This window comes from Macadamia integrifolia, chromosome 3 (assembly GCF_013358625.1).
Source record: "Macadamia integrifolia cultivar HAES 741 chromosome 3, SCU_Mint_v3, whole genome shotgun sequence".
Classification (NCBI taxonomy): Eukaryota; Viridiplantae; Streptophyta; class Magnoliopsida; order Proteales; family Proteaceae; genus Macadamia; species Macadamia integrifolia.
In genome coordinates this window covers 7,295,042-7,317,728 of record NC_056559.1, presented here as the reverse complement: position 1 = coordinate 7,317,728, position 22,687 = coordinate 7,295,042, and the positions used below count along the sequence as shown (strand labels likewise).

General features: G+C 37.6%; 1 protein-coding gene across 1 annotated transcript; it reads left to right on the top strand.

Moving 5' to 3' along the window:
* Nucleotides 1-553: 553 nt before the first annotated feature.
* On the top strand, nt 554-22,249 carry LOC122074657 (lon protease homolog 2, peroxisomal-like). Its single transcript, XM_042639575.1, has 17 exons — nt 554-779; nt 965-1,077; nt 1,197-1,305; nt 3,667-3,836; nt 6,433-6,524; nt 8,188-8,367; nt 8,445-8,528; nt 9,750-9,877; nt 12,522-12,723; nt 12,829-13,035; nt 15,391-15,521; nt 15,922-16,135; nt 17,639-17,941; nt 18,447-18,641; nt 20,048-20,293; nt 21,029-21,130; nt 21,765-22,249. Exons 1-17 carry the CDS (start codon nt 673-675, stop codon nt 21,846-21,848), a joined length of 2,667 nt encoding a protein of 888 aa, XP_042495509.1. The 5' UTR covers nt 554-672; the 3' UTR covers nt 21,849-22,249.
* The last annotated feature ends 438 nt before the right edge of the window (nt 22,250-22,687 follow it).

The following is a 22,687-nucleotide window of genomic DNA, read 5'->3' as shown; positions in this document are numbered from 1 at the left end:
AAACACATTTTCAAATGGGCCTTCATATCTTCCAAACTTCTTGCTTAGGTGGGAAGGGGTATTAGAAAAAGAAAAAAAAGATAAAAAAAAGAAAAAAGAGAAATTAATGGCTCCAGTTGAAGGGTTGAAAGGTTGCTTGAATATAATAAGCACGTGACTTAAATCTTTTCCTTCCATAAACAAACCGGAATTAATTGGGCCGCACCCCTTTGTCGGCATCATTCCGTCTGATTTCCAGATTAGAACCCACGTTTTCTCTTACCTTCAAAACTCAAAAAATCTGCACCCATCAATTTAATATCTATTCGCCACGTGGCTAAAACTATCGGTGGGCCCCACTCTTTCTCGGGCCTACATGGAGGAGGAAGAGACACACCCGTCAATTTCGGGCGGCCACTTGGTATTTGACGTAACTACCCACTACACACAAAACTTTCGCCGCGTGGTCCCACCACCTTATCTCTACAAATCCGACGGTTCTCGAGTCAACGGGAAATTATCTAATTATAAGTTTGAAAACGAAAGACTAGCAGTCCAGATTATTTCTGACCCCATTGATTTCGAAATCTCAGTTGAATCAGAAACTTCTACTTATTCTAAATACTCTCCTTCACGCTTCAACCCCCTCTGTAAAAGTCGTTTTTCTTTTCTCGTTTCTTCCGAGTTGAAATCATGGCGGATTCGTTCGAATTACCAAGTCGATTGGCGATTCTTCCCTTCAGGAACAAAGTTTTGTTGCCTGGTGCGATCATTCGAATTCGATGCACTTCATCTAGCACGTAATAATCCACTTTATTCTATTTCTTCTTTCGATTTTGCAGTTTTTTTTTTTCCTGGTTTTGGAATAGTTTGATTTTTATGGGAGAGTTTGCAGATTAATGCTATAGCTTGTTTATGAATATGGGACGACGTCTGTTATTCCTATTCATCTAACCTTATGCACATATTGTTTGAACTTCTGTAGTGTGAAATTGGTGGAGCAGGAGCTATGGCAGAAGGAAGAGAAGGGATTAATTGGTGTTTTGCCTGTTCGAGATACTGCCGAGTCAACATCAGTGGGTTCTGTGTTATCTCCAGGTGAGATTGACCATTGTTCTTCCCCGCGCTCCTGTTCCAGTTGCTTCTGATGAATGATATTTCCCATTGCAAGTCTTAGAATCTATTACTGAGATGAAGAAAACACTCAAATTTTGAAGGTATGGGTACTGAAACTGGGGAGCGAAGTCCAAACATTCGTGTTTCTACGTCTGATTCTCAGAGGGTGGATGGAATTAATCAACGGGAGCTAATTCACTGGCATAAAAGGTGTATGCTAATTGGTTGCCCTTTTTATGAAGCTTTTTTTCTGCTTATTTGTGTTTTACCTCTCTCAACTGTATTTTAGCCTTGCCTTTTCAGTGAAGTACATGGATTTAAAAATCAAATTGGAATATATGGAAGGACCTGGATCCTCCACAGCACGGCTGGCCGCCGAGCAGCTGGGAGCACCCGGGCACACGCCCTGACACATGGGTGCACCTCAAGGGGCTCCCAGCCGTTGGATGTGCGCTGGGCACCCAGCCGCACTGGAGAGAATCTCGTTCCTAGATGAAATTGGCCAATTCAAATCAGAATCTGACGACCATTTTCTGATTAATGTCGATTCTATTATCTATATTTTTTGTCAATTCCCAACTGATTCAGGCTAATTCTGATTAATTCTAATTAGAATCGATGGAGGCCTATTTTGGGTTTTAAAAGCTTGGTGAAGTAGCCATTTGTTTTCCTAAGGAATTAAAACTTGTGTGCTTTCTGCTAATGCCGATTCCCAAACAAGGTTTAAAGTATCGGCGTCGGGTATTGTATCGGAAGGGTGATTTTAAGAGATGTATCGTATTGTATTGGAGAAACACAAGATTCATAAAAGATATGTATGGAATTGCCAAGAAACATATTGACGTCATTGCCTTAACTGCAAGAAGGTGGATGCCGAAGGCAGGGCTAGTGACTGGAGCGAAGTCGTAACAAGGTAGCTGTACTGGAAGGTGCAGCTTGATCATCTCCTTTTTAGGGAGATTTAATGCTTGTTGGTGATGGGACATGGGTATGATAAACAACGCAGTTGAAGCTTTTCACTGATCTCAAGCTTTTACATTGAAGGAGATCACCACAAGCCCAGGAAGCAACAAGAGGCTCCGTTCTGATCTATGACCACCCTAAGTGGAATGTTTTCTTTAAACTTTGAAGCATAAAACACTATAAATAAGTAATGAGAAAGTGTCGGGTATTGTATTGAAAGGGTGATTTTAAGAGACGAATTGGAGAAACGCATGATACATGAAAGATATGATTGGAATTGTTGAGAAACGTATTGAAGTGCTTAGGATATGCAAAAAAAAACAACTTTGAAGCATAGAACACTATAAATAAGTAATGGGAAAAGGAACCCTGAATCGCAGCGTGGCCCTTATGCCCGGACACATGGAAGGGCTAAATGATCGCCCTGCCCCATAAAAGGTGAAAATCTCACCATTGTTGATGTTTCTGCGTGTGCATCCATTGGCCCTTGCATTGTTTCCGAAGCCACGTTGCCTTTAGGGAACCTCTTCCATAAGTAATATGTAAAATATATAATGTATAAAAAAGGAGACGTACGATGAGACAAGTGCATTCAATTGATCATATATAGAGGATGAGGTTTCTTACATGTACTAATACCAATTTTTATTAGGTATCATATCAGTGCCTTAAAAATTCGATATGTATTGGTTAGTATCAGTGTATAAGGAAGGATACTTAAAACCTCTCCCAAAGTATGATAAGACAAGTGCATTCAATTGATCATATATAGAGGATGAGATTTCTTATATGTACTAATACCAATTTTTATTAGGTATCGTATCAGTGCCTTAAAGATACGATTTGTATTGGTTAGTATCGGCGTATAAGGAAGGATACTTAAAACCTTGTTCCAAAAGCCATTTTGGAATTGGTCATTAATGCACTTAGATATATATATATATTTTTGACAATTTTTCCTTCTTTTAGTCTGTAAAATAGTAGGAAGTCAATGAAACTTACCTCTTGTAGTTAGATCTACAATACTATTGAATAAAAAACTTAAAAAACACAAAGATATGCGGAAATATTTGCTTTTTTCTCCTGATTCTATTTTCTTTGATTTTAGTCAATTCCCAACTGATTCCTACTCGATTCGAATCAGAATAAATGGAGGCCTATTCTGGGTTTTAAAACCTTGGTGAGGTAGCCATTTGTTTTCCTAAGGAATTAAAGTTTTGTTCTTTCTGCTAATGCTGATTCCCAAACCCATTTTGGAATTGTCTATGAATGCACTTAAATCTTCTTTTTTGACATTTCCCCTTCATTTAGTCAGCATAATAGCAGAAAATCAGACTTTTGGATTAAAAAAAACTTAAAAAAGTCACTCATTTCCTCTTCCCGATTCCATTTTCTATGATTTAGTCAATTCCCAACTGATTCCGATCTGATTCGAATCAGAATCGATGGAGGCCTATTCTGGGTATTAAAACCTTGGTGAAGTAGCCATTTATTTTCATAAGGAATTAAACTTGTGTTCTTTTTGCTAATCTAATTCTAGACATCGATGTATGGTTTATATAGGGTCAATTGATTAATAACTAATATGTTTTTGACTTCCAATTTCAGGGGAGTTGTTGCTAGAGCTATACATCTTTCAAGAGGAGTGGAAAAACCAAGTGGCAGGGTCACATACATTGTCGTACTTGAGGGTTTGTGCAGGTTCAGTGTACAAGAACTTAGTGCAAGAGGAACCTATTATGTTGCCCGGATCTCTCGTCTAGATATGACCAAGGCTGGTGAGTAGTCTTTTCTATTTTGTCTCTCTCTCTCTCTCTCTCTCAATATATATATATATATATATATGCACAAATAATGTCCTTTCTTTTACTATTGTTTTGATATGTACGTAATTTCTTGTATATCGTTGAATAATAGATATCCTGGAATGTTATGCTATTTAGAAGAATGTAGAAAGTATTTTGTTGCCTAGGATGGAGTGAGAATCTCTTCAGCTACCATAATGTGACCTGTGATTGGATTCTTGGGCAGGTGGATTTCATCATTTACTCCCACCCCATATTGTATGAAGTCGAAAACACCCTTCCTCAGTCCAATCCAAAGAATAAATGTCATGGTTTAAGATGTTCTGTCTTCACCGTCGGTGATAGAAACTTGGTCCTGGAAGAATTCTACCTCTAGGTATTTAATGGTTTATTTATGCAATTTTCTCCGATCCCCCCCTCCCATTTGATAAGTAATCAGTCTAAAGCAAGAAGCTTAACCAGTCCTCCCTTTGTACACAATCTCCATCTTGCCTTCCATCTGATCAGCTTCGTTATCTGATGCAGATGCACTATGGTCCCTAGCAGGATGGGTTGATCCTTGAAACAAAATTTTTTTTTTTTTCAGTTTATCTTTTCCCAGTCTAGGGCTGCAATGAACTAGTCCATTCGAACAAATTTCTTACTCATTGGTTTATCAAATATGCAATCCTCAATTATTTCTCAGCAGAATTATATGGGACCGTAATAGAACTAAAATTTTCATTGAGAGAGCAGCCACTGCTTAGAAAGTCCGAAACACTAATGTATTATACATAATAAATTATGACATATTTGCTCCAAAAATCCATAGCAGCATTCATATTTGAGAAATGGTGCATATGCGCCATTTTTAATTTTGTTCAGGGGGATATTCTTGAGTAAATTAGATACGATCAATGTACTAACGCCTACAAGTCCACAATTCATATCTTTGTCAAAATATGTTGAACATGTTCTCTTAAGGTGGACTTGTGGGATTTTTTCTGCTATATATGTGTGTGTGTGTGTGTGTGTGTGTGTGTGTGTGTGATAGTTGTCATAGCGTTGCCTAGGTGGCGATTTGGCGTCCTGGCTGAAAAATAAGTTCATGGCAGTGCTACGATTTACGTGACTCACAAATGGCGGTCACCATTGGCTGATAGGTGTCGCCATGGCACCGCCATGGATGCCAGGTCACACCTGATTCATTAGGCGGTCGATTTTTTGTAAAATGCAGGGTGATTTTGATAGGGCTATGTTGATTTTTGATATTTGATGTTGCTTAATGTTGGTTTTATATGTTATAGGGTATATATTGTAGGCTTGTAGCATGCTAAATAACTTTAGAAAATAGGGGAAATAAAAAAGTAGCATACTAAACAACTTTAGAAAATAGGGAAAATAAAAAATGACACATGGGCGATTTGACCGCCATGGCAACGCCATAACGGGCAATTCATCACCAAATCGATTAGCCACCTCTCCACCGCCTTGGATCGATTTGACGCCGTGACAACTATGGTGTGTGTGTATAATAATAATAATAATAATAATAATAATAATAATAATAATAATAATAATAATATATGGGATATCTTTATTTAGGTAAGTTTGCTGGTCTAAATTTCTTCATTCCACGTGTCAAATGAGGTGGGTCATGGAGGAATCACTTCTTAGGTGGGCCTTCAATGTAGTCATCTAGATTATGTTCACCTGGCCTAATGTAGAACTAGAATCACAAATGATCCTAATCCTAGGCAGGATCTGAAATTCTCGTTGAATAGAGAAGATGTCTTCCAATAGGCTTGGTTCTAGCTCTCAAACACTCTCTCACAACAAACAAATAAAAAGAAAATAAGAAAAGAAAGAGAATTCGATGGAGGGTTGAGAAGGGGGGAAGAAGAACTAGTGAATGGGCATCTCACCCAACTGCATCCCACAGCACAACAACATAAGCCATTTTTTTTTTTTCCTTTTTCATTAAATAAATTCGTGTTCAATGTTGTAGCCCTTTACAAACTTATTTAGAAGACTCAAAACTGACTCAAACACTAAAAATGAAAGGTGTAACCCAATTCTTAACTAATTGGAAAACCTAAGAAGCTGAAATAACAAAGGAAATAGACTTAAAATATGACTCTTAATTAAATTAATGAATTAAATCCCGTTTTCCTACTTTTTACCCATATTTTAAGCCCGTTAAAGTGGCTAATTACAAAGAAAACCATGGGATCAGAGGCCCAACACATACATAACCCAACCCAAGGCTTATTTGCAATAAAATTAGCCCATTAAATGACTTATCTGCATCATGGCCTCTGCTTGTAGTTGCATATTCCTACACATTATCTACCTTTCATGTAATGGGGTTATGCCAAATATTTCTCTACTTCCTTGTGTTGTACTGCTCGCTTTACGTAAAATTTGATGGACTGGTAAAAATGCATATGGAATACTGTAATGAATATTCTTCCCCATTTGATATAAGCTTCTGGGAAAAAAGAAAAAAAATAGCGGAATGGTGGATGTTGAGTGCTAGATTTGTTGGGTGTAAAATGCTGAGATGCCTTCTCATTTTTATATTAACTAGAGTTGGAGCAAGCTGAGCAAGATCCAGATCTTATGGCACTATCTAGACAATTCAAAGCTACTGCAATGGAGCTGATTTCTGTTCTCGAACAGGTGAATTTCAAATGTTTCATATGCTACTTTGGGGATGTTAAAAAATTTAATAATTAAAAGAATCATGGAATTCCTATGAGTACGTGAGTGTCTTCTTTACACTTTTGGATGCATTTTTATTATGTCAAAGCTTACTCAATAGGACAATTTGCTTATGCTTTTGGATTATGCTCCACCCCAGAAAATCAGCTATGTTAAAATTTTTCCCTGTCTTCAGAAGTTTATCTTGGTAAAGTTCTTGTTTTTTACCAAATAAATTTTTTAATCTAAATAATTCTGAAACTGGAAATTTGAGGTTTTAATAACCACAGTAACCAATCAGGAAATGATCTGACTTTATTTGGAATCAAAGTGTGCAAGATATAATCATATGCCGATATCCCCATTCGGAAGGTCTTTTCTTCGAAAACATAACAAGTTAATCTAAATACCTTCTCTCTTCTATTATCAAAGGTTGCTTATTCCTTCTTTGCAAATAAACCATCACATAACATAATTAGACAGTAGGCATCCTCCTGAAGTCCTTCCTTCTCAGTCCAAATGAAGGCTCCCAAAATTATAATCATAATTAGCATTTTGGTTAACCATGATTAGACCAAAATTCAGAGAAGGCTCCCAAAATTATAACAAACTTGAGATCGTAGAAGTAGATTTCCAGTGCTTCAATCCCACAAAATTCATACTAGGGTAACCCTATCTGATATCTTGGTGAACCATGATTAGACTTAAAAATATTTTCCTTGGGTGCCTGGCTTGGCTGCCCCCCGATATATTTTTAGTTTGGATCAAAACGCTAGTGAAAAGGACTTAACTTCTACTTCCTGGATCTGTTGAACCTTCAAACTGAATTTTAGTGTCCACAAAAGAGATTTGGTGCCTTTCTTAGCCTTTTTCCTGCAGCAAGACCAATAGCTGCTTTTATACCAATTGTTGTGAATTGCTGCACACTAGGCCGATGGATAATACAAATTTGGGTAAGTTTTAATGTAGCATTGGCAAGTGGAATCTCAATTTTCAAGGAGTTGACTTGATAGTTACTTGCATTGTATGGGATAGCACTCCTGACTGTTTATAGCTATGAGCATGCGATGAAAGAAGTAACTTAAGTTCATGGAAACTATATCATGCTTGTAGAAATGCAACCCTAAAACGATGCAGAAGATAATGGAAAAACAGAACAAACAATGCTCACAGATTTACGAGGTTCGGCAAGGTTGCCTATGTCCTTGGTGAGATGAGATTCTGCTTCACTATCAATGAAGAATAGGGTTACGACGCTCGTCCCTCACACCTCTCAGTATTGCTTGCATTATGGAGAAAGAAACCCTCGCTACAAATATATAGTGAAAAACCCTAATCTGGAAAGTACACAACTGCCCTCAAATAAAAAATTTGAGCAGGGGGTTGCACCCCCCTACACCCCTGCTATGCAGGGGGACCACTGTCTTGCCTATCGAGGCGCTGCACCAGTACTCCCTAGATTAAACTGTGACGGAATACAAGACATCGTACACCAACAATGCTATTAGGAACCATGATATTTTGGTTACTGATTGTGTTGATTAATTTACTAACTTGTTCTGTTCTTTCATGCATAATTGGGATCCTGCTTACAGGACACACAGTTTTATTTCTCACATTGACATTTCATTTCTGGTTACAGAAACAGAAAAACATTGGAAGGACAAAAGCCCTTCTGGAGACACTGCCGGTGCACAGACTTGCAGATATATTTGTTGCAAGTTTTGAAATAAGCTTCGAGGAGCAGCTTTCCATGTTGGATTCAGTTGATCTGAAATTAAGGCTTTCAAAAGCTATGGAGTTAGTTGACAGACATTTACAGGTAATTAGTAATTGGATTAAAATAGATAGGCAGTGGTGGAATAGTTGGTATTTATCAGATTTTTTTTCTTGTAACAGTCAATTCGCGTTGCAGAGAAGATAACCCAAAAGGTTGAAGGACAGCTGTCAAAATCACAGAAAGAATTTCTTCTCCGTCAGCAGGTTTGCTATTGTTAAATTAACTTTTAAATATGTTTGAAAAAAATGTTGTATCTTGGCTAATGCATACCCGCTTCATAGAACAATCAATTTTTTTGTTAGCATTTATTTTAGTTTCTAAAAGGCTGTCGCTTGGTGTGATGGTAAAAAATTCATCTACCAATGTGAAGATTGGGCTTCGAGTCTTGAGAGCAGCCGCTTTGTGCTGAAAAAGCCAAAGATTAATATTGTTTCCTATCCAACGCTTCTAGGACCCTGTGAAAGTGAGGGATTTGGACCAGGTTAAAGAAATTTTAGTTTCATTGGAATTAAAACTTGTTCCTAGAAGAATGAAGTTCAGAGTTTAAGTTCCCTAACTTATTCTTCATTACCCACCAAACAAGAAAGTTTCAAGACTTTTAATTGCTGTATATTTCACATAGATTGCTATATAAAGTTCACCATTATTCTTCCTTTCCTGTGTCATATAGATGTTTCCTTCTTAAGTTGTGAAATTTGTTTATAAAGGAGGGGGAAAGGTACCCCAGGATGACTGCCTCACCAAATTTTACATGGTCAGAAGGAAATGTGAAGAACTTATAGAGAGACTTGTAACTGGGGAACACATCTATCTCTGGAGTCAGCACTCAGCTGTACAAAACATTATATCTCTTCATGACCAAAAACCCTGCAATGACTTGAATTCCTTAACTCCTGTGGCTACTGTTGGTAGGTTTCATGTATTCGTGGAATTCTGTTATTCTTTTTGGGCCACAGAAACCAAGGATCTGGATGAAGAGCTAATAAAAAACAAAAGGCATGCTTTGCCACTATTTTCTTTTAAGGGAAAAAATGCAGTGTGATTTGTAACTAATGTTTTTCTTGTTTCCTAGTTCAATGTATGTCAGTTAATTTCACAATTACTGTATCTTCCTTTTAAAATGGCTTTAGGATAACAGGTGTTTATTCAATATCAATAGGTTGTTTTGGATGGAGAGTTGGAATATTTCTTTGGTTTGTTTCCTGCTTGTAGTACATGGATTTGATGTAAAATTGTTTTGCTTTGTTGGGGTGCTGTTTTTGTCTTCCTTCTCTGTCTTTTTGTCTCTGTGGTCCTGAATCTGATCCTTAATAAATTTCTGTTGCTAATCCCAGAGATAAGCTTCAGTCTGTTCTGCTTTGTACCTTTTCCTTTAGTTGAAATGTTTGTATTCTTTGCTAACTTCTTCTGATGACATTTTTCAGATGAGGGCCATAAAAGAAGAGCTTGGTGATAATGATGATGATGAGGATGATGTAGCTTCCCTGGAAAGAAAGATGCAAAGTGCAGGAATGCCTCCAAATGTCTGGAAGCATGCACAAAGAGAGCTTCGGTATGTCACTTTAATAACTAAATTATAACCATGTATATGTCACTTGATATTGGGGTTTTTTTTTTATTTTTTATTTAATCATGGGCTATCTTCTTACTTTGTTATTGTCAGGCTTATAGCATAAGATTTAGCATAATGAACAAAAATGGAAAGACTAAAAGTTCTATCAGCACTATGAGAATGCATTATGCTTGGGCGTTTGAATTGCTAGAAGGGGCATTATTTTAACCAAAATGCCAGCACCTATGGTAGTTTCTTTTCAACAACAACCACAACAACAAAACTCAGTCTCCTCTCAACTAAATGGGGTCAGCTACATTGGTCCGATCAAAGGCAGCAAAAAAACAAAAAAAAAAGGATAAAAACTCACCTAAATGGGGTAGGCTACATGGATTCTAGCCCTCCAATTGGATCTATTAGAGGTTATACTTGGGACAAGACCTAAACTATGCATGTCTTTCCTACCTACTTCTATTTTCATTTTCTGACTGCCCCTAGTTCTTTTAGCTCATTCAATTTGAATCAAATCTCTCCTCCTTACAGGCGCATCCCCAGGCCTTTGTTGAACGTGGCCATACCACCTCAAACAACTTTCTTGAAGCTTATCATGAATTGGAGCAACTCCCATATCATCCCTAATATGATCATTCCTTACCTTATTCTTTTTAGTTATGCCACACATCCATCTCAACATTCTCATCTCTGCTACACGTAGCATATCGATATGACACTTCTTAATTGCCCAGTATTCTGCCCCGCACATCATGGCCAGTCTAATGACTGTCTTATAAAACTTTCCTTAAGCTTTAAAGGAATACGTCGGTCTCACAACATCTCAGACGCATCTCTCCACTTCATCCATCCCCCTTTTTAATTTTCTGTGATACATCATCCTCTATATCGCCTTTATTTATGATTGATCCTAGATACTTAAAGTGATCACTTTGTAGAGCTATGGTGTTTCTCTCTGGGATAATGACATTGACTTCTTGGAAATAGAAGAAAAGTAGGCTTTTGAAGGGTATTTTGAGCTTTAAAAGGTCTATTGGAGGATTGGAGAAGACGTTTTGGTTGGCTTTTGTGTTAAGGAATTTGAGGAAATGGGTGTGTACTCCATCTGAAAGTAGTGGAGGTTGTTTTCGGTGCAGCCGATGTTTCGTTCTTATGGAGCTTTTGTACATGTTAGCATTATGGGTCTTTTTGCTCTTTTTTTTTTGACAGTGCTTGATTTATCCTCATAATGGAGACTGGAAAGTATTATATGCACATAAACAAGTCTCATATTATTCATTGAATTTATTATCCTTTAGAAGTGAAAATGTCCATATAAATGGCATAATTTACCCTTAATTTGAAAAACATTTCGTTTCTATACAAACTCAACTAGTCTTCACAAAAGACACTGACTGGAGTTTTAAAATTCCTAATTTACCCTTATTATGTGGTAAAAAATGCCAATCCAGCAGAAACTTGATTCTACCCTTTTAGTTCGGCATGTAGGAAGGGAAAAAAGTTGCCAACCATCATTAAGGCTTCCTATTTCTTCCCAATCACCAGTGAAATCATTGTCTAGGATTACACCGTATAGTACTGTCCGATAGTATGACATTGATGTTACTAGTATTACTCAACCATGAGTCTGCCAGAGCTCTCCCATCTTGTCTTACGGTTGTCATTGTAGCCGGAATTGCAGTCACATCATCACATTCCACTGGAAGGCCGGCTCTTTTGATTGATCGTGTGCAAGATGTCACCTCCACTGCTTTGGACACAGAACAAATACATTTCACCATTGAGAGATTCATTAAGCAGGTTGTCAGTCACACAGATTGGTTCAGTAGTGAAGTGACTAGTCCTGGTCAGAATAGGATAGATCTCCTGCTGCATCTTTAAAAGGGTGAAGACCCACAACCATTTGATAGAAGGGGTCAAAAAGTCAAAGCTAAACCGCAGAAATAAAAAAATAAAAACAAAAAAGAAAATAAATTTCCTTTGTCAGTCAATGGCAAAGAAAGAGGAAGCTCAAACAGTTGCTTTGTAGTTGGAGAGGGTGTTGGCTGGGGACATGGATCGACACCAATGGCCGTTATAGGTTTGCAAATCAGAGAATTCTGCAGCCATCCTCTCTTACGATCTCGTATGGAGATGAATAAATTTTTTCTGGATCAAACTTTTTAACCACATAATGAGGGTAAATAAGGGATTTCAAAGCATCAATTAATGTTTTTGTTAAGTCCTTCTGGGTTTTTCTAGAAACAATATTTTTTCTCAATTTCAAGGTAATTATGCTATTATATATTTTTTTCCTAAGTTTTGAATATCAAGGATATTTCCCTGAATAATTTTATGGAGAAGAACCATAAGAAAGATTTTCATGTTTTGCCTTTGTTGCATTACATACAACTACCCGAGTCTAAAGTTCATCAAGACTTCTGCTACAAACTCTTCTCTCTCTCTCTCTCTCTCGCTCTCTCTGACACACACAGAAATAGATTAAGATAGATGTGAAAAAAAGAAAAAATTTCTACATTGGTGTTTATTATTAAAATATACCTGACACTTTCTTTGGTTTACTATTAAATTTGAGTGGAATTATTCAGAGTATTTTAGCCCTTTTATATTTTATGTTTTACCCTCTCTCCAGGCGACTGAGAAAAATGCAACCACAGCAACCTGGGTATAGTAGCTCATGTGTTTACTTGGAGCTGCTTGCTGATCTGCCTTGGCAGAAGGCCAGTGAAGAGCTGGAATTAAGCTTGAGAGTTGCGAAGGAGCATCTTGATAATGACCATTATGGTTTAATCAAAGTCAAACAAAGGATTATTGAATATCTAGCTGTCCGCAAGGTTGTTTCCTATCTAATTCTTGATGTCTAATCTGCCTTGTAATTCTTCAATATGACCAACTGATGCTAATGTATCCTGATTGAAATCACATGAACCACATGACAGCTTAAACCAGATGTGAGAGGCCCCATACTGTGCTTTGTGGGTCCACCAGGTGTGGGAAAGACATCTTTAGCATCATCCATAGCTGCTGCTCTGGGCAGAAAATTTGTACGGATATCTCTTGGTGGTGTTAAAGATGAAGCTGATATCAGAGGACATCGGAGGACATACATAGGTAGCATGCCAGGGCGTCTTATTGAGGGATTAAAGGTTTAAACTGAATCTTCTGTACATCTTTGTTACCATGGTAGAACCTTGTCTAAGAGTAACATACATGGTGCATGGTGTCTTCATTATGTTCTTATGATATATATCTGCAGTTGCTTCACATGGTCACAATGCAACTTATCGAGACTGTGGCTCTCAGAGGATTGGATAATATTTCAAACTGAATCAGAAATCAAATTTGTGTCTACCTCTCTCCAGACTCTAAAAATAAGAATGATTATGTCAATAGAAACATTCTAATTAGTAAAAATACTAACATTATTTATTTGCTTATTTTATTTTTCTACTACTATTACTATCACTACTGCTACTGTTGTTATACAGCTGATTGCATGGAAACTTTTCCCGAGGACTTCTCTATATTTATGTCATTATCTGTATTTTATATATGAATGTACATCAATCAATTGACCATTAACTTGTCTTAGTATGGACACTTAGGAATATGTTTTACCTGCCTGGTGGATCTTTGTTTATTAATCTTAATTATGAGTGAATTCTGCCAGGTGCCTGTGTATTGCACTGGTAATGCCTGCAGGATGTCATCCCTGATTTCTGGCTTCAAATCCCACCTCAAGATTGGGTAAAAAAATAATTCCAATGAGTCTGCTGATTCATATTGACAAATTAATATGGGGGGGGGGTTGTTCTCTGGTCAGTGGAGCAAAAAGGAAGTCCATCGGATTCGTAGGCAGGGGCATTTTGGCAAGAGGGGGAGACTTATTACCCTTAATTACTCCCAACCACCCCTGCTTCGCCGGGCAGAATTTTTTTTGCCAATTATTATATTTATTGAACTAGAATTTATTCCATTTATAGCTCTAGACCTGCCATTATATCCGTCCTACTGAACATCTTCTATGTTACAAAAGTATGACCAAATTATGCTGTGGTCCCATGCTATGCCATTCTTTTTCATTTCAAAGGATATCCATCAGATTAAAGAAGTAAAGGCTCCAAAATTGAAAATTAAAAAACAGTGGAACAGGAATGATTGTGTCATGGTGGAAACCAGGAAATCTAATCTCACTGCTCATATTTCTGGCTGGAAGAAAATGGAAGAAAATGTTGGCTCAACCAATAGAAAGAGTGCTCAAAGATGTGCTGATAAAGAGGAGCTTTAGGGGGGGGGTTATTGGAGGAATTAGCTGAAAATGAAAGTCTGAGGTTTTGACTAAAGGCAGGAATATAACCTCCTTCTGTCATAGGATGATGTCATATGGGTAAAGGAGTAATTTCTTATCTCTGTTGTGATTGGATAAAAATATCCTTGAGAAATATCTATTTATCTATTTTATATCTCTATCTATAGTATATATATACTTGAGAAAAGGGAAGACATAAGCAGTTATGCAGTTGACTTTACAGATAATTTGTATTATCAGTTCATCTTCAGCAGGCATTTTTTTTTTTTTTACTTCGAAAGCATCCTGAAATAACTGAGAGATTGGTTTTGAGAGACCTTGGAGGAACTGCTAAAGAAATCTGTGCTTGGAGGATCTTAAGGGAGCGGGACTGGAGGAGTTCTTCTTGCACTCTTATGAGTATTGTTGAGATACTATTGGCTGGCATATTGGCACATTACACGTGGAATATATCATTCATTAGGTACAAGATTTATGTTTAATTATCATCAATGGGTGCCCTAGACATAGTTGTCACAGCATTGATGGGGGCCTGGATGCAAGGTGACTGCACACCTTGACAACTATGGTCCTATAGGGAGTATTTCAGACACCTCCCAGGGAAAAAGTTTATTGATAGATATCTCCTGGAATAACACCATACTAACATTATCCCCAAGAGAGATTGTGATGGACTAGCATTTTTTTAGGGGTGGAGGGAGTAACAATTTTTTGATAGATACTAGAAATTGATTGAAAACTAAAAATTTCATTACCATACTGACCCTTCTTGTTGTGAAGTTGTAGTAGACAGAATAGTTGTCAATTTAGTGGTCTTTGTGATCTACTGGATTTGACCCACAGTTCAATGGGTCCTTGTGGAATACTTCTCGAAAGATGTCCAGAAATAAAAGATTCCTGGATCATCTAATCTGGCCAATCTTTGGGCTTGAAGATCTGCTAGGTGCCTAGATTGGGCAAAACTTTGTGAATCTTCTACTACTTTGCCCTTCATGTTGCTACACTACATACATTGGGAGACCTTCTTTGAGGTCTGCCAAGCAATTAGCTTGATTGGCTGTATCTTTTGGATGTTCTACTCACTTCAGTTTTCCTTCTGTTCCCTGATTTCTGCATTTTGGTCTTGTATATGTGCAATTGTCTTGATTGCAGTTTCTGTTGAGATAGACTAAAGTTTACGTTTGAATTGTAGAGAGTAGCTGTTTGCAATCCAGTAATGTTGCTGGATGAGATTGACAAGACTGGTTCTGATGTCCGTGGGGATCCAGCCTCAGCACTGCTGGAGGTTCTTGATCCAGAGCAGAACAAAACATTCAATGATCAGTATCCTTTTTCTTTGTACTACGAAGTTCTTGGACAAGTTGGACTAATCTTCTGTTACTTTCACTTAATTGAACATTGTGATAAAAATCTGAGGGTCCTTGGAAGGCACCTCTGCTAATTATTGTTTTCATTTGGTTGAGTTTCTTGACTTATGTCTCAATCAACACCATGATCAAAATCTGGGGCCTTCAAAAGGACGTTGCTGATAATTATTTTCTTGGGATGAGATTTTGTACTTTTGTGTAGATTCCAGTGTGAGGGAGACTAGGATTTCTAACTGTCCTATAAATCATGTTTTTTGTGCTGATGACATAGTGTATATATGGCATACATGGAACGAGGTTAGAATCTCATTGATGGACTTGTAAAATGAACTAGTTTCCTTAATTGAATTAAACAGCTACCTGAATGTCCCATTCGATCTGTCAAAGGTCATTTTTGTTGCAACTGCAAACAGGGTCCAGCCTATACCTCCGCCACTCTTGGATCGAATGGAAGTCATTGAGCTTCCTGGATATACACTTGAGGAAAAGTTGAAAATAGCCATGCAGCATTTAATACCAAGAGTTCTGGATCAGCATGGCTTGAGCTCTGAGTTCCTTCAAATTCCTGAGGTATGAGCTTTCCTTGGAAGGTTTTACTGATGGATTTATGCGGTTATATTTCCAAAATACAAGATTGCATAGCTAGTTTAACATCTGACAATCATCAGTACATTACCATGGTCTTATTCTCTTGATCATTTATATAACACTTCTAGTGCTCTGAAGTTGATGCTACATTGAATCATTCACCGTGTGTTTTCTCTTTCATAAAATTTTATTTCTTTTTCTTCTTTGCTGACTCAAGTCAATATTTCTGGACTGAAAACCATATGATGCTGATTTGTGTTTGAGATGTACTCTTTATTATTGTTGTACTTATTTTTATTGCATGTGAATAGGTAGTCTAGACGTTTGAAATATTTTCTTCTAGTGGACTAGGGTTAGGCGTTGAGAAAGGGTGAAAATCCGCTCCATTTTTTGGGTTTCCAATAAGTTTTAAACTCATCATTGTTCTTGTTAGATATATCAATGACTCTTACCATTCTGCAGTTTGTTCAATGTAGTTGTGAGTCTTCTCCTAAATAGTAAATACTCAAGATTTTCATAGACTCTGTTTCAAGCCCTGGTTTAACAGTGTATGATTAAGGAACTTGGGGCTGTCTAAATAGGTTTCAGGATTAGCAGAGACAGATCCTGATACACAATGATATGTAGATACTTAACAGGTTAAATCAGAAGACAGTTTCAGCAATCAGAATAGTAATATCAGAGGAAAGAGATCAGAAAGTCAGATCTATAATTGGATATGTTAGTCCAGAACGTGGAATATAGTGTGAAATTGGTGGAGGAGATGAATGCAGAACTAGCAGTTATATTGTCAAATCTGTAAAGACAGAACAGAAACAGAATAGTAAAATGGGTTCTGAAAACAGATCTGATGTTGGTTTCTATTAACTGAATGTAGAAATTAATGGATTGATCTGCCAGGGATGGAGGATAGAGAAGAGGTCGAGAGGTTAGGGAAGAAGCTCACACTCAGCTTTCCAAATAAAAAATAATTTTTTTTTATTCATTTGATTGGGGGAGGGCGGTCACACTCTTTTATATTAAAACAGAAACTAGTTGTCTAATGGACTTCAACGTCCTAACAAGAAATAACAGAAAGTCTTTTAAAATAATAAAATACTATTCTAAACTGAACCTTTCACCAGACCTGCCCCCAAATTTTGATGGCTAGGTATTAAAATAATTAAAGGAGAAATTTAAATGGATACCCTTAGAGAAATAAAGAATACATAAAGAACCTTGAGAAGGATTAAAGAAAACAGAAAACCCCTTTCACTACCATCAACCAGACTTAGATGGCCTGTAATTGTTATCCAATGCCTATCATGTTTGTTCAACCAATCCAATGGTAATATATCATTGGAGACTTGGTTGGGATTTCCTGCCTTTATGATGCTGTCTTGGAGATTTTGTTTTTCATAACATTTGATATTACTGTTACTTATGAGTTTGTATTACTCAATCTTACAGTAAATTTTTGTGTGATGATTGCTGTGATTGTGGTAGGCTATGGTGAAACTTGTAATTCAAAGATATACTAGAGAAGCTGGTGTACGGAACCTCGAGAGGAACTTGGCTGCATTAGCTCGTGCAGCTGCAGTTCGAGTTGCTGAGCAAGAACATGCAGTCCCACTCAGCAAAGGTGTTCACCAAATGGCTACACCACTGATGGATGCAAGACTTGCAGATGGAGCTGAAGTAGAAATGGAAATTATTCCAATGGGTGTTAACAATCATGAGATATCTAATGCTCTTAAAAGTACCTCAGCTTTGATAGTGGATGAGGCTATGCTGGAAAAAGTATTGGGGGTAATCAATTCTTCTTTGTTGACCTGGAGGCACTTGTGTAGTTATCTGAGAAACTAGTACTTCTAACTACAGGAAACCTGGATCGTTTGGTAGACAGTGACATAGTTGTAATTGTGCATGTCTCTGTAAGGTGGCATACTATTTGCAATTGGTAGCTTGCAAATGTTGGGCGACTTGTTGGATGTGCCCAAGTATTAGACTCATACCAATCCAATTGTCATTGGTGAAATTGCAAAATGAACTACATAATCAGTTTGGGACAAAAATCTTTGAGGTCAGTTAGGATTGTCCAGTCCTTTGAGTCTTGGGTTTTGTCTTATCCCATATGTGGCCCAACTTTCTGTTATTCAATTCAGTAGGGCATGCCATTATTTAGTAGCTTCTTGAATGAAGCCAAATTTTGTTCTGCCTAAACACCCTGGTTTCCTTGTGTGCTTGATTTCGGATTTAGTTTTGATTATCTTAAATAAATCTGACCGTGCTCTTCGTTGATAATGGAATGCAGCCACCAAGGTTTGATGACAAGGAAGCTGCAGAACGTGTTACAACTCCTGGAGTATCAGTTGGGCTTGTTTGGACTACCTTTGGTGGTGAAGTACAATTTATTGAGGCCACGACAATGGTGGGAAAAGGGGATTTGCATCTCACAGGGCAACTTGGTGATGTTATAAAAGAATCAGCTCAAATAGCACTTACATGGGTAAGCTTTATTTATTTCTTCATAACTTACTCACTTTGATTTTGTAGAACATGCTAACAGTTTATGGATTTGTATATGACACCTTTTTTGTCACTCAAATAGTTTTCTAGTGCCTCTATAACTCATTTTAATTTTAGGAGAATGCCTATGTGACTTTGTTGTCTCTAAGATGTCAATTTATCTAATTGGTTTATTGGTGAAATGCCCTCAACATATTCATTTTCCTTTGCCAATCAAACAATGTATTCATCAATATGCATTACTCTCAATGCTTTTTTTTTTTTTTGGGGGGGGGGGGTGGGTGGGTGTGGGTGGTGAAGAGATGGTAAATAGAGTTAAGTGCACCTATATTTTCCGGAGTGGGGAATAGATGGTACATGGATTCAAATACAGCAATGTTTTCCAGCATGCAGTTCTGTTTCTCATATACCCATGCATACTATCCAATAATTTACACTTGACAGAGATGTAGTTACGCACGTAGTTGTGTGCAGCCACCCTTGCTCTTATCATGTGAATACACTTTTTTATTCTGTTGAACTCCGTGGTACATTTGCACATTGTTTGAAAACTCGCTGAAATCTCGGATATTTCGGTTTTTTTTTTACCGAAATGAAATGGCATATGAAACACAAAAGTACTAATTTCGGTCATTTCGTTTTGAAATATCGCTCATTTGGGCCCAAAAAATGCACTATTTCGTCGAAATTTCGACCATCTCAGTCATTTCGTTTCGCTCATATCGGCACTTAGGCCATTAGCCTCTCAAAATGGCCCAGCGAAACACATGGAAAAAAGTACAATGTTTCGCTGAAATTTCGGTAGTTTTGGAACCACCGAAACAAAACAAGTTCTTGAACCTTGCATTTGCATGCTCCAGGCTCATGCTGATGCTCACTCTACATATCTGAATGTATATCCATGGAGATTCATGTCTAAGTGCCTGATGTATTCACATGCATTTGTATTGCCTACATGTACAAGAACGAGTCAACCCCTTTCACAGCTACTGCATTAACCCCTTGCCAAGACGTGATTTCTATCTTTTGATTTTTGCAACTTCTCGCACTTGATGTTTGTCAGAAAAGAACAACTGCTGTGCCCGAAGCCAGGGCTTTAGGAATCGATTGGGCAGTATTGCTATTGGCTGTGCCCGATACCGATACCTGACTGCTACGGTATTGGTGGTTCAGTTTGAACCTTGAATTTTGGTGAAAAAAAAATTTTTTGATCCCGTATTGGCCCGGTAATACAGATCATTATCGGCAGTGACCGATATCGTGAACTAAAACCCTGCCTGATGCACCATTTTTCACTTAAATCTTTGATTTGTTTCTTCATATATAATCTGTGTTACATTCTTCCGCTATTATTTTCATGACCTTGGATGTTCTTTAATTTTGTAGGTAAGGGCAAAAGCAGCAGACCTTAAATTCGCAGCTGCCGGGGAAATTAATCTTATGGAGGGCCGGGATATTCATATTCATTTTCCTGCAGGAGCCGTACCAAAGGATGGGCCTTCAGCTGGTGTGACTCTGGTATCATCTCTGGTTTCATTGTTCAGCCAGCAGAGATTAAGAGCAGACACAGCAATGACAGGAGAGATGACCCTGAGGGGTTTGGTGTTACCTGTTGGTGGCATCAAAGATAAGGTGCGATTCCTTTCATGCTTCTTTGGGATTTTTTTTTTGGGGGGGGGGTTTGGGGTGTGCCTCATAAACAAGACAATCTGATTGCAGTGGCTATGATACTATGTTGTTCTCTGACTTTATGCTATGCATGTGATTTTAATTTTTCTAATGAGTTCAGTAAATGGGACATCTTTTAGTTCATTTGTAGTGTAACTAAGACAACCATTTGATATGGTACAGATGTGTAAATGCTGATTAAGTAGTTAGGATATGAGATATCCTATCTATTAATTACCATAACGAACTAATGCATAATGATCATTGTGATATGTACCATGTGTACTATCCGATGGGTTTTAGAAATATATCAGTATGATAGTTCCATGCCCATTTTTTCAAGTGAATAAAATTCATTACCAAAGAGAGAACGGGGCAATACAAAGGGGCAAACACAACCCTTGAGGGATTGTGGGAAAGCAAAAGAACAAAGGGGCAAACACAATATGTCTGATCCTTGGGGAGGAAGCACATCCAGATGAGAACCTTAAAACTTTGCTTAAAACTTCAAAGGAGATGCAATCTCAAATCTGACGAAAAGATCTTGAGTTGATAGTTTCATGCCCATTATGTTTTAACTTAAACAATATCGATGCTTTTGCGAAATAATCACATCACCCTGTTTTGTTTGTGGGATTTGATGCTTATTATCGCAAAGATAGAATAAAGTTCCTAAATTTTGTTTATTTGCACATGCAGATATTAGCTGCTCATCGTTATGGTATCAAAAGGGTTATACTCCCAGAGAGGAATTTGAAGGACTTGGTTGAAGTTCCATCAGCTGTTCGTAACAGCCTGGAGGTATTCTTTTTTCTTTCAAATATGGTGGTTATGGCATTCCTTACATGCAAATGTCTCCTGTATTTGATTCAAGATTTAGCCGAATTTCCTTTTTCCGTTTGGAATTTATTCTTTGAACTGTGCGTGAAATGCTTTAAATTTGCCTCACCATCTTAATCTCATACATGGAAATTCTCATCATGATATTTGTGCCACAATCTTCTGATTAAGCCAACTGCCAGTTGTATCTTACTGTTTTATACTGTTCGTTTAGTTATTTGCCTGAAAATAGTGCCAGATTGTTTAGCAATTTTGGGTCTCATTGAAGAACCTGCATATGACTAGATTTCTCTATTTGAAATATGCAGTAGATATTTTATTTTCGGTGAGATTCAGCCTTATCACCTTACAAACTTTTTAACTTGGAAAACAACTTGATTACATTCTGATGAAGATGGTGGTGTTTATGGGCTCTCCTTTGGTTAAGTTTGATTTATGCAACTGTTCTATTATTCAACCATAAGATGTTGGTTTTGATATGTTTCCTTCATGTGGGGAAGAGGGGGGGGGGTCGAGATCCGTGTCTGTATAGATTAATGATGGTTGAGCACTCAAGATTGAACCCAAATTTTATCACTTCCACTTTTTTTAACAGATTGTGTTGGTGAAGCGGGTGGAAGACGTGTTGGAACATGCATTTGAGGGAGGTTTCCCTTGGAGACAACACTCAAAATTATGACAGCCCTTGGGTCTACTAATAACTAACATATCTTTGATGTTGGTGGAATTATTCGACCCCTCGGTGGTTCCGCCAGCATATAGAGCAGTTTATTCAGAAATTGTATCCATCAACAGGAGTTCCCCCTATTGGTTACAGGTCGGGGAAACACATACTGAGAGGATTCATTCTGGGCACAAGACCCCTGTCAGCTATGTTTCTCTGCAGTCTCCGGTCGACATCATCAATTTACATAACAAGGGCTCTGCATGGTTCCCAAGTCACAATTTTTATTTTAGACAGGGTAATAAAAGTCCTGGATTCAATCACTCCTCCAGTGTGCTGATTATGTATAAAATGTTTATTCAAGCATTGAGTTGTAATTATTTGTTTAATTCAGGTGCTGACTGTTGTGTTCTCTATCTCTGGGTTCTTTTTTTCTACATATGGGCAGGCTTGGGTAGAGTAATTTACCAAGTTTTATCAACTTTTTTTTGTTGATAAGAGTTAGAAATCTATTTATAAAGGATGAAGCAAAAAAGAGATGTTACAAATATGGACTTCCAGTCTCTTATAAAAGTGCAACATAGTGCACGAGGCTCCTAATACTGTAGATTCTGGGAGGGGCAAATGTACGCAGCCTGTAAGCTGGTTTTGCATAGCTCTTGAATGGCCTTTTTATTGCCAACTAATTTTTTTTTAAGTAAAATTGCTAAGACTGCTGGTAGGAGTGATCACAGTTTCTTCTCTCTCCTGCACGGCTGTCAAAATGTTGAAAGCTCACTAAATGGAAATTTTTGTGGTAATGAGAAAGATATTCGAAAAGAAAAGGTACAGCAATCCCATTTCTTTTTTTTTTT

Coding starts and splice junctions, on each gene's coding strand:
- LOC122074657 (XM_042639575.1), top strand. CDS start 673: ATGGCGGATTCGTTCGAATTACCAAGTCGATTGGCGATTCTTCCCTTC. Junction 1,078..1,196: donor GGGTTCTGTGTTATCTCCAG/GTGAGATTGACC, acceptor CAAATTTTGAAG/GTATGGGTACTGAAACTGGG. Junction 8,368..8,444: donor TAGTTGACAGACATTTACAG/GTAATTAGTAAT, acceptor TTCTTGTAACAG/TCAATTCGCGTTGCAGAGAA.